The 12,203-nt window shown below is 37.2% G+C and overlaps 1 protein-coding gene across 1 annotated transcript; it reads right to left on the reverse strand.

Moving 5' to 3' along the window:
- Window positions 1-3,642: 3,642 nt before the first annotated feature.
- Window positions 3,643-7,397, reverse strand: LOC115993969. Its single transcript, XM_031117967.1, has 6 exons — window positions 7,202-7,397; window positions 7,033-7,116; window positions 6,838-6,922; window positions 5,546-5,634; window positions 4,321-4,432; window positions 3,643-4,090 (listed from the first exon to the last, which is right to left on the reverse strand). The coding sequence occupies exons 1-6, from the start codon at window positions 7,235-7,237 to the stop codon at window positions 3,873-3,875; spliced, it is 624 nt and encodes a 207-aa protein (XP_030973827.1). The 5' UTR covers window positions 7,238-7,397; the 3' UTR covers window positions 3,643-3,872.
- Window positions 7,398-12,203: the final 4,806 nt, after the last annotated feature.

The following is a 12,203-nucleotide window of genomic DNA, read 5'->3' on the forward strand; positions in this document are numbered from 1 at the left end:
AGCCTTGGTTCTGTCCAAAACTTACGATATTTTTATGTACTTGGTTTCCCCATAGGCTTGAGTTCGAGGACCATGCAAGGCCTTAGTTCTGTCCAAAACTTACGATCTTTTTATGTACTTGGTTTCCCCATAGGCTTGAGTCCGAGGACCATGCAAGGCCTTGGTTCTGTCCAAAACTTATGATCTTTTTTTATGTACTTGGTTTCCCCATAGGCTTGAGTCCGAGGACCATGCAAGGCCTTGGTTCTGTCAAAACTTACTTATGATCTTTTTTTATGTACTTGGTTTCCCCATAGGCTTGAGTCCGAGGACCATGCAAGGCCTTGGTTCTGTCCAAAACTTACGATCTTTTTATGTACTTGGTTTCCCCATAGGCTTGAGTCCGAGGACCATGCAAGGCCTTGGTTCTGTCCAAAACTTATGATCTTTTTATTGTACTTGGTTTCCCCATAGGCTTGAGTCCGAGGACCATGCAAGGCCTTGGTTCTGTCCAAAACTTATGATCTTTTATGTACTTGGTTTCCCCATAGGCTTGAGTCGAGGGACCATGCAAGGCCTTGGTTCTGTCCAAAACTTACGATCTTTTTATGTACTTGGTTTCCCCATAGGCTTGAGTCCGAGGACCATGCAAGGCCTTGGTTCTGTCCAAAACTTACGATCTTTTTATTACTTGGTTTCCCCATAGGCTTGAGTCCGAGGACCATTGCAAGGCCTTGTCGTCTGTCCAAAACTTACGATCTTTTATGTACTTGTTTCCCCATGAGGCTGAGTCTGAGGACCATGCAAGGCCTTGGTTCTGTCCAAAACTTACGATCTTTTTATGTACTTGGTTTCCCCATAGGCTTGAGTCCGAGGACTATGCAAGGCTTTGGTTCTGTCCAAAACTTACGATCTTTTTATGTACTTGGTTTCCCCATAGGCTTGAGTCCGAGGACCATGCAAGGCCTTGGTTCTGTCCAAAACTTACGATCTTTTGATGTACTTGGTTTCCCCATAAGCTTGAGTCCGAGGACCATGCAAGGCCTTGGTTCTGTCCAAAACTTACGATCTTTTTATGTACTTGGAGGCCTTGGTTCTGTCCAAAACTTACGATCTTTTTATGTACTTGGTTTCCCCATAGGCTTGAGTCCGAGGACCATGCAAGGCCTTGGTTCTGTCCAAAACTTACAATCTTTTGATGTACTTGGTTTCCCCATAGGCTTGAGTCCGAGGACTATGCAAAGCCTTGGTTCTGTCCAAAACTTACGATCTTTTGATGTACTTGGTTTCCCCATAGGCTTGAGTTCGAGGATCATGCAAGGCCTTGGTTCTGTCCAAAACTTACGATCTTTTTATGTACTTGGTTTCCCCATAGGCTTGAGTCCGAGGACCATGCAAGGCCTTGGTTCTGTCCAAAACTTACGATCTTTTTATGTACTTGGTTTCCCCATAGGCTTGAGTCCGAAGACCATGCAAGGCCTTGGTTCTGTCCAAAACTTACGATCTTTTTATGTACTTGGTTTCCCCATAGGCTTGAGTCCGAGGACCATGCAAGGCCTTGGTTCTGTCCAAAACTTATGATCTTTTTTTGTACTTGTTTTATTTTTCGACCACGAGCCCCTACACCAGGGCGGGGAAAGTTGGCCTGAGGCTGGAAGCCCCTAGAGACGCCCGTGCCCTTAGCACTGCGAGGCGTAGCCCCTAGCAGAAGCTTACGTCGGAGCAACAACTATATGTCGCCGGAGACGGAGGAGATCCCAGAAATTTCTGCTTGGCGCGTGAGTTGATTCCACCGCCACCTGCGCCAGCGCGCAAGCTTTCCCACAGACGGCGCCAATTGTAAGGACACGATTCCTTTGCGGCCCACTAACATTTTTGGGCTCACACAATAAAGGTCCCTCACAATATGATTTGTAGAGAGTGGGCTTGAAAAACTAGCCGCTGGTCAAGGGGCGATGCCCGGTCATGGCTTTAGAGGAATTCATGTAAAAAAAAGAGTTGGGTTTAAACATTTAAGCCCTAAGGTGTCGCGCCCTATGGCATGGGTCTCCTCGGAGTTGATCCGAGGACTATTGAGGCCTTATCCCGGTTACCCCACGATGGACTTTCTTCAGTGAAGTCCGGAGTCGTTGAGAGGTTCTTCCCCATGTAGTCTCTCTCTTTTTGAGGTGGGATGGGCTCCTCTTCAGATTTACTTACTTTCTTATTTTATACTAGCTTGCATTCGTTGTCCTTCGTCCACGTGTAGGGTCAATCTTTACAAAAACTGACATTTGTCCCATCAGTCCAATCCCTGAATTGTTAGGGATGGTTTGATAAAGCTGCAGGGTACGGCTCTGTCAGGTGCTGGGTCTTATCTGGAAGGGTAGTAAGGATAACTTCCCCAAGATATTTTGGATCTCCTTACAAATTCGTCCCTATACCAGTTTTGCCCCTGTATTCCGATGGGATTCTGGATCTGCCGAGGACTAAACTGTCCTCGGCTGCCTCCCAAAAACTGTTTTGGGCTCTGTATTGTAGAGCTTGGGCCACAGCTCTCCTCGGATTGGGCCTTCGGATCTTCCAGGAGCAACTGGGCTTGGCCCTTAAATTATTGGGCCCCACAATCGTTATTAGAACAACATTACCAAATAGCTCCTAATTATTATTAAATTTTTTTTGATGAAGTCCGAATCAACTTCTTTGTCCACGATATTTTTTTATTTATTTTATAATATTGTCCACAATATGCTTGTATAAACGTGTAGGCATTTATAGAGGGCATTTGGATAGCAATTATCCGGCGTCTGCGTTTTCTCAAAGTGAGTTTTCTCCTTTTTTTTTTTTTTTTACCCGCATTTGTTGACTTCGGGAGACAATATTTACTGTTATGAATAGTGTATGTACTGTTTATATACTGTGTATAAACTGTTTACGTATTAAAAAATATTAAAAATAGATTCCACGGTACTATTTACACATTTAAAAATTATTTTGCTATAATATTTTCAGTTTCAGTAATAATAAGTTCAATCCAAACGGACCCATAATATTGTCCACAATATGCTTGTATAAACGTGTAGGCATGCTGATAGAGTGATAGATTGATTCGGTTTGTTTTGCCATAAAGATTTTCTAGAAAATAAATTATTTTCCAAAAAAAAAAAATCTTTTATAGAAAATTACTTGAATTTTCTATGTTTGGTAAAACCTTAAAATGACTCGTAAAATTATCTTTTAAATTTTTTGATAAACAATTCTATCTCGTACCAAACTAAAACTAAATAACGAGAGTTAAATTATAAATTTTCTTTGACCAAATATATTTTGATACTACCAACTACAGGAAACCGGGAATAACCATATTCACATAAAGTTTTCCTTAATACAAACAGAGTAACTCTAGTTTTTACTAGCTTTGGTACTTGTTGGGTCTTAGGAATCTGTCTTGACAGCTCGAAGACACAGAAATGACAACCCAAAGAAAGAGAAATCCAATAATCCTGATTTGCTGTTACCTTCATAGTCCTTTTCTTTTGCTTTTTTTATTTATTTATTTATTATTTATTTTTTTTTTTTTGAGGCTGAAGAAACTGTAAAGAAGCATTATAGAATTATTATATCTGTTGGTGGCAGACGTGAAAAGAGGTCTACTTCCTTCTTGAAGAGTGACTTCTTTCATTCTCTTTAGAAAAAGCCTACTGAGCTCCACAACTGATTAACTTTTATTCTACATGCTGAGCATCAATAATCCTCATATTTTATATGATGAAATGCTTCATAGACTCAATTTTATACATGGGTTGTCCGATACCAGTCAGACATGTAATGAAGCCACTCTGGTTAGCCACTGAGGATTAAACTCAATCTGAATCAATAAAAATCCTTGTAACTACATACAAGAACAAAACTATCTATTCTAACTTGGCTACTGTTTTGTTTAAATCTCTTGGCAAAGAAGATGAAGTAGAGCTGATTTCTGAGTCAGCAGTGGCAATTGTAAATGGTTTGACAGATGAACGAAGAGATTCTGGCCCCTCTGAAGCAATTCTCTTGCACAGTGCATCGCAGTTGCTAATAACCTCTGTTAACCTTCCTTTAAGTTCTCCAATGTCCACCTGCAATGCATGAACTGCATGCATTTTCAAGGTAAAAAGTCAATAGATGTACACAAGCAATAAGAAGGAGGCACAGCATCTGAAAAGTTCTGGTTAATCTGTACTCCCTATGATGCACGACTATGGTCCACATGTGACATGGAACTGAGATTCCACATTCAGTGGGTCCATCATGCATTTGTGATTGTGTGATATTCTGGAGCCAAATAACTAGCAGAAAGTGACATTTTGTCTGATCAATTACCTTCTGATAAATGTTGTGAAGCTGTCTTCATTGCCGACACTGAGAAATTAAAACGTTGTAGAAGTTTAACTGCCAAAGCATCTGCAACATCTATTTTGTTTTCTATCTCTTCCTGTAACAAATATACACAAATTACATTGTGAATGTAGTTTGAAAAAAAAAATCTTCGTTTCATAAAGCAGTAAGAATAGCAAACAGGTTAATGATGCCAATATCTAACAATCCTGAAAACTAGCACAACAGATCATAACAAGAATAGGAAATGAGTTTACCTGCCCCTAAATGCACAGTTTTCAAATCCAGTAAGGAACTCACATTTCATCAAATGAAAAATAGTTATTGGGAAGAGCAATTACTAGAATCTCTAGAAAACATTTTTCTACAGAGGTTCACCACCTTCTACATGATTGACTGGGTTGGCACAAAATAAGAATCTCAGAAAGATTGAACTTTTACCCAAGCATTTTTATCCACCCACTAAAGCATCAAGACTAAGCCAAAATCCAAACCAATCAGTAACCATTCAAATCCAGCTTTAACCTTAAGAATCCAAATAGAATTTTACTTTATACAGTAATCAAAAGTAGTTTTGAATTCCTCTATTCCAACCGAGGATCTGATTATTTGAACCATTTTATGATTGTTGATTGACCATTTTGCTTTTTCATGTCCATAAATAATCACCAAACTAGAAGTTAGGCCTTGGTGCGATGGCAAGTGCCTACCACCTAAAGCAACAAGCTGCAAGTTCAAGTTTGGGAATTATCTCTCCAAAAAAAGGGTGTGGGGGGAAGGCTTGAGGCTATCTACCAATCACCTCTCCCAAAACCTGCAAAATGAGAGTTTTGTACATTGGGTACGACCTAGTTTAATTAATCACCAAACCAAATGTTTAAAAAGTCTTTGAATTTGCAAAACCTTGGTTTAAAGCTGAATTTAAATGTGAACCCGCCAAAATATGAGTTCCAAAGGATCTTGAGTTAGATCAAAATCCTTTTTTTAATGATTATGAATCAGATCTGGATCCTATCATCATAGTGCAGAAACCAACTTGAATCTTAATTCAAATATGGATCCATGTAGAATAAATCAACTGGATCTGACTTAGTGTCTCAAGGATCTTCTGCAGATCGGATTTATCACATGCCTTATGAATTATGATGTTGAAGTCATCTCCTTTTTCACTAAACACTGCTTGTGAACTCAAATTTTTTTTACGACAAACCTGCTTTTTGCTAATCATTTGAGTCTTCTGCTCCTGCCAATCACGGTACATCGAGAAGAGCTCCACCAGCACCTTAGGATTCACAGTAGCTATATCAATCAGAGAAAATAAAGTATAGTAATTAGTCTCGCAACTGAACCACATCTGGCCTAAAAAGTGATTAATAGCATTGCAACTATATAACTGAGATAAATAAATACCCAAATACTCATTCACAGGAGCATGGTGCTTAATGAATTTGTGGTCAGTTGGTGTGTGGTATCGACAGATATACAAAAGTGATGGCTAACTTCCTTCTATGCTTTGCCTTCAGAATCACAAATGCATTCTAGCAGGATGTGACGTCCTTGCTATTGTTTATGTTTGTGCACCATAATAAGTGAATACTTCAGACATAAATTAAGAAAACCTTTACACACAATGTGTGACCCGCTTTCAAAGATCATAATTGTAAAGGAGTTAGTACAATCTAACACCTTGACTTTATTTACAAGAAAGCATTATTTTCTTGTGGTTGTTTGTTCATTTCTGCATCTATTCCATAGACCACTAACAGGTTCGAACATAGGAGGCATTAAAATTTTAGTAAGAGGAACACCAATTTACAATCGAAGTATAATTATGAGAGCAAGGCAAAGGAGTTCCTAAAGCAATGATTGAAAAAGAGGAGAAAAAAAAGGGGAGGAGAGGATGATGTAAAATAAGAAATCCTGATGTCTTTTTCATTCAGCAAATCATCCAATGAATCAGTAATAGGTTTCACGAAACCACATATGTGCTGAACTAGGACACTGAGAGGTCATCTCACAAACCATTATAAATCATCAACCACTCTCACAAGTGAAAATGATCCTCTCCATTTGAAATTGAAATAGATCCATTCTATGTTTCAAATCAGATATTATAAAAGCTAACGGTATATCCACTGCTATACATTGTTAGATACAAAAAATAAAATCTCAACAGGACGGACAATCCTCACCAACAGATAAATCAGCTCAACCAACTAGGGATATCTCATATCAGTTGCTTTGCTTTGGAGTAATTAACAATTTTACATCCCATGGCTATTCACTAAAAGCTCTAATTTTTGAAGTCATTTTGAGAATTGAATTCATTGGGGGGTTTTGATTGTAAGAAGTAAAAAAGTAAAATGTGGGTTTTCCTTTTCCATGCAGGATTAACTTCCTTCACTAGTTATGGCTTTAGTATATATATCATATATCCACAAATCAGTGAAGAATATAAAGAGAGCTTATTTATTTAGCTATATAATTCGACAGGAAGCCCACCTGGAGCCGAAGAAGACGAAGGTTTCCTCACCAGTATGTCAGTTAAGCTACTCTCAGCCGGTGGTGACGTCAATATTGGTGTTGTCTACAAATTACGCATCGAAAACAACTTAGGAAAAATAATAAGAAGAAGAGAACAACCAATAAAATTATTAAATGCAAAACCCCTAAAAACAAAGGGAAGAAAAGACATACTAATTTGAGGGTTTTGAGTCTCTCTAAGATTGGATCTGCGACCTCGGATCGACCGGACACGGTGGTGATTTCATCGACCGGACCCTTCATGGTAAAATAGACGTTAATATAACGATAGGCATTTAGTGGAGGGTAATCTTAGAAATGTATGGTGAAATTGAAGAGCTACCTGTGAGCTTGAGAGTGTGGATTCTGAGGTACCCATTTCTTTTCAGATTACGATCGAAACGCAACGTTTCAAGAAACTGCGTCTGTGTCCGATCGTCGCCTATGGAGAACGTAGTCTGCAAGTGATTTTGCAGCTAACTGCTTCAAATGTGGTGAGATCCGAAATCGCCCCGGATAGGTCCCGGTAATACGTCTCGAATCGACTTGACCCGATACACGACGGGTTGTTTGTTTGATCCATAAAACGACAGTCGTATATTTTTAAGCAAACTTAGAGATTTTTTTTTTTTTTTTTTTGGGGGGGCATAAAATGGATAATATTATCGATGGTGATCAGATCAACAAGTAGTTTTCGTCCATATGGTCATCCAAGATAGTTTTAAGAAAATAGAAAAAAGGACAATCTTGAATGGTGAGACCACTAACCCTCATCTTGGAACGTAAGGTGAATTCTCTAAAATTCGCTCCACTCTCTCGACTATGTCCATACATCTCCCACGATGTTAGTGGCATCTAACAAATAGATCCACTCCAAACTCTCTATAAAAGGGACCAAGTCTCATCCAACCAAGGTATGTTCTACTACTCATCCACTTACTATACTTGTGTTCTAGAGAGAAAACTTACTTAACCGTTTGAGGGTTCTTGGCCCGTTCACCCCGGTCACCTCTAATAGTTTCTTTCTTCCTTTTCAAGTCATTCAACCATCGTTGAAGCCCGGAACATTTAGCCTATTGATTTTTTAGCATCATCAATTATTATAAGGAAAAAAAACTACAAACCATATATTATATATACATTTGGGTTTACACTCCTTTTTTTTTTTCTTTTTTTCTTTTTTTTTTTTATCATTATTACTTTATAATTGTCTATCATTTTTAAATTCTCGTATTATTGCAAGTCATTGATGTTGGTTTTTTAAAATCAAACGATCTATTTGAGTATTGAACAAATAATACTATAACTTGTTCCCATAATATATATATATATATATATATGTGTGTGTGTGTGTGTGTGTGTGGATGCAAGAATTCAACCTGAGATTAATTACTTGCTTGAGGACACAATTAATTTATATTATGGGCTTAAAACAGCCTGCAATGGGAAATTTGAAAAAGAATCCAGAAACTATCTCACTCTCACAAAAGTATGCAAAAAAGTTATTATTCTTATGAATTTTCTCTATTACAATTCTCACTTTGTGTTTCACTCCCCTTTTTTTTTTGTCTTCTTTTCCTTTTTATACCCTTCCTCCTCCTTCTTCTTCATCCTTATCCTGTGTTTGATTCTCTTTATTTTCTTCTCCAGCATGTGTCATAATTGGTGTTGTTCTGGTTTAATTGGGTAGCCCTCTATCCCATCAGGCTCTTCTTTTCTCGAGGTTATGATGGACAAAGACTTTTGAGACTTTTTGTTTTATTTTGATAAATTATATGTTGCATTAAATGCTACTATGTCAAGTGGATTGTTGTGGATTTATCAGGAAGATTCGGAGGGCTTCCTCAGATGCTATGCGTATCTTAGTAGTATGCCTTTTGTATTTCGTTTATGGGCATTTACCTCGAATGGTTCAGGTGGTCCATTCATTCTTGGATTGCGGATGGTGGACCCCGTTTGGTCGATTCCCGGGGTTCAAGATCTTAGGGGGTACTTTTGATGATCTCTTGTTTCGTCTTTTACCCTTATTCTTAGGTATGCTTTTCCGTAGTTGAGCTTCATTTCTTGGAAAGGCGTACTCTAGGCTTGTCCCAATCTAGGGGGTTAAGTGGGTGGTCTATTTTGAATCTCAATAGTCTACACCTATAGTTGATACTAATGTCCAAGATGAGGAATTAAGGTATAATAGTATATTTGCTTATTACCTAGCATAAGAGGATAATGTATAGTGTAAATCAAAGGTTGAATTGATATTTACGGGATGACTGTGAAGATTCATTGCATAATATTTTGATATTTTAGATTCAAGGAAAGTGAATTTATCCAAACATCGAATCACCACACAAGCAAAGTGAGATGTGTTGCCTATTCCTAATTCCATTGTTACTAGGTGTAAAATGTACTCCCTTCTAGATCGAGGGTTTTACCTGGAGTCGCCACTTATTTAATTTAAAAGGAAAAATAAGAAAACCTTCAATAAAAAATACTTCTCTTGTATTAATGTATATGACAATTTACATCAAATTTTGTAAAAAATTACATTGCTTTTTTGTCCTAGATACAATCTAAGAAAAGTAAATTACATTGCTTTATTTTCTAGTTACATTCTAAAAAAATGTAAACTTACATATACAAGAGTATAGTCTAGAACCCTTGATCTTGGTTCGGAGGCTAATTTACGAGATGGGACGGGATTAAGCATCTATCTCGCCCGGTAAAACCGGTCTCCTAGGTTAAGGTGGCCAATGTCATGTCATGTCATGTCAAACAAATACAAAGAATATGTCATATAAACATGTAATTTGCAAGAATTGTAAACAAATATGTGTTAGGGGAATTTGACATAAAGAGAAACAAAAAGTGAAACTTGTTAGATAACAATTTTAATGTAAAAAAAAGTGAAGGTAATGGCATGTTCATCCAAGAGATCAATATAAACAAAGAATTCCTAGCCTAGACATGTTCATCTAAGCATGTGAAGGAAAAAACAAAGTTGTCATGTTATTTGTCATCAACATAATTGCAAAGAGAAACAAATAAAAATAAAACATTTAAGCATATTTGATCATCCAAGCAATTATGAAAAGAAGTAAAGAAAAATCCCTTAGAGATATTTATCTAGAGAAAATCAAAATACTTTGACATGTTTGTTCAAGCATTTTTAAAAAGTAAAATAACTACCTAGACATGTTCATATAGGTATTCAAGAGAAATTTGTGCTTTAACCTAGAAGTGTTCATCTAAGTATTCGAGAGAAAGTTGTGCTATAACCTAGAAGTGTTCATGTAAGCATTCAAGAGAAAATTATGTATTACCTAGAAATGTTCATCTAAGCATGTAAGAGAAAATCAATAAGACATATAGGCATGTTCATCCAAGCATAGCATAAAAGAAGTGAATAATGATTTGTAAGCATTTATTCTAGCATGTATAAAAATTAAAGAACACAATTAACTATACTTACCAGCATAAATTAAAAGGGGGAAGTGATCCCTTAAAGGGCTAGGGAGAAAGTAAGGAAGTACTAACTACAACCAAAGTAAGAACAATGGTTGCTCAACAGCTTCTTCTTTTTTGCTTTCTCACTAGCTCTCTAGATCACTACAAAAAAAGAGGGCTATAGCTGCATTTGCAAAACGCAGCTATAGCCTATAAAACACGCAGCTATAGGCTATAGCTGCGTTTTTATAGCCACGTTTCCAAACACGGCCTATACGGCGAAGCTATAGCCCCCTGCGGGGACCTAGAGTTGCGTTTTTAAAAACGCAGCCCAAATCGGGGTTTGTAGCTGCATTTTAGACACCCTAGAACCGCGTTTTTACACACCCCAGATGCGAGACGTATAGCTACGTTTTCTATGAAAACGCAGCTATAGGTGCAACTTAGAACTACGTTTGAAACGCAGCCCAAACAAGGTCTATAGCCGCGTTTTCTAAAAAACGTGGCTATAGGTACCGCATCTGTGGGTGTGTAAAAACGCAGCTATAGGGTGTCTAAAACGCAGCTATAGACCGGTTTGGGCTGTGTTTTTGAAAACACAACTCTAGGTCCCACATTGGGTTTTCCTGTAGCTGTGTTTTCAGAAACGCGGCTATAGATCCTTACTTTTACCTATTTTCTTCTTCCTAAACACAATCCTACTTAAAACAAGACTGAAAACGCGGCTACAGGTCCTTATTTTTTTCCTATTTTCTTCTTCCTAAACACAATCCTACTTAAAACAAGACCTATAATTCCTGCCAACACTTAGATGCAACCAATTAGAACCAACAAAACTAATTGCCTACACTCGACAATTCCCAACCAATTACCAGCAAACAAAGCAAGTTCATTGCCAAAAGATTAATTACATAAACAAATAATTACATAATATAGTATTAGCTCTAATTATATAATATCTATGTCCCAACCTAAGGAGTGTTGTAAGTAAGATATTGTTAGGGGCAAACTATTATTTGTCTTGGAATTAACCATAAATAAGATGTATAAGACTATAAGTGCGTGAATAGCCAGGGGATGAGGATGCCATTTGAACTAAGCTCATTGACCATTGATTAAAAATTGCCATATACCAGATTTCAATGTGGAAATTTCTTAATTTAACACAAGCTTCTTTGGTTTGGTCCTAGATCTTTCTAGTAGCAAGAACTACCTTTTTAATTTGAACATTGAATCAGTGGTCAACCTGTGTGCCATCTCTACTAAACAACATTCCACAATTCAAGATGAAAGATAATGCATAACACGAAACAATGTATTTTGAGATATTTGAATCAATACTGGGTAATGACATTTTTTAAGAACTGAAAATCCTACCTGAGATATTTTTATGAAGTTGTGCCCTCTTGCCAATATAGGTCCAATTTCATTAGTGAGATCACTAGCAAGAAGGGCTTGAATAGTCAAGCTCGCATCCCACAATTGACTAACAACTTGGTTAAAGGTTTCTAACTTTTATTTTTAAAACAAAAATTATAGTATTATTCAAATAATTTAAAATAAATAATGAAACTTTTTTAAATTCTAGAAACAGTTGGTAATAGAATTTTAATGGTAGAAGTGTTTTTAAACACCAAAGGCTCTTTTTAAAGAGGCAAAAGGATTGTCATGCAGCACAAGGAGGGGAAAATAATAATAATAAACTCTACCATTCACAGGTCCCCCCCTTCTACCATTAAACTCTATTTAGCCCTACACTACACTCCAAACTTTCATTTTAACACCAAGAGAAGTGAAGGCATCAAAGATTCCTATCATGATGCTATAATTTGCTCATCTAATCTAAAAGCCTACATTATAATTTAAAAAATATTCCTATAGTTACACCTAAAAACTTTGGCAAAAAA

The sequence above is a fragment of the Quercus lobata genome, chromosome 6, assembly GCF_001633185.2.
Source record: "Quercus lobata isolate SW786 chromosome 6, ValleyOak3.0 Primary Assembly, whole genome shotgun sequence".
Lineage (NCBI taxonomy): Eukaryota > Viridiplantae > Streptophyta > Magnoliopsida > Fagales > Fagaceae > Quercus > Quercus lobata.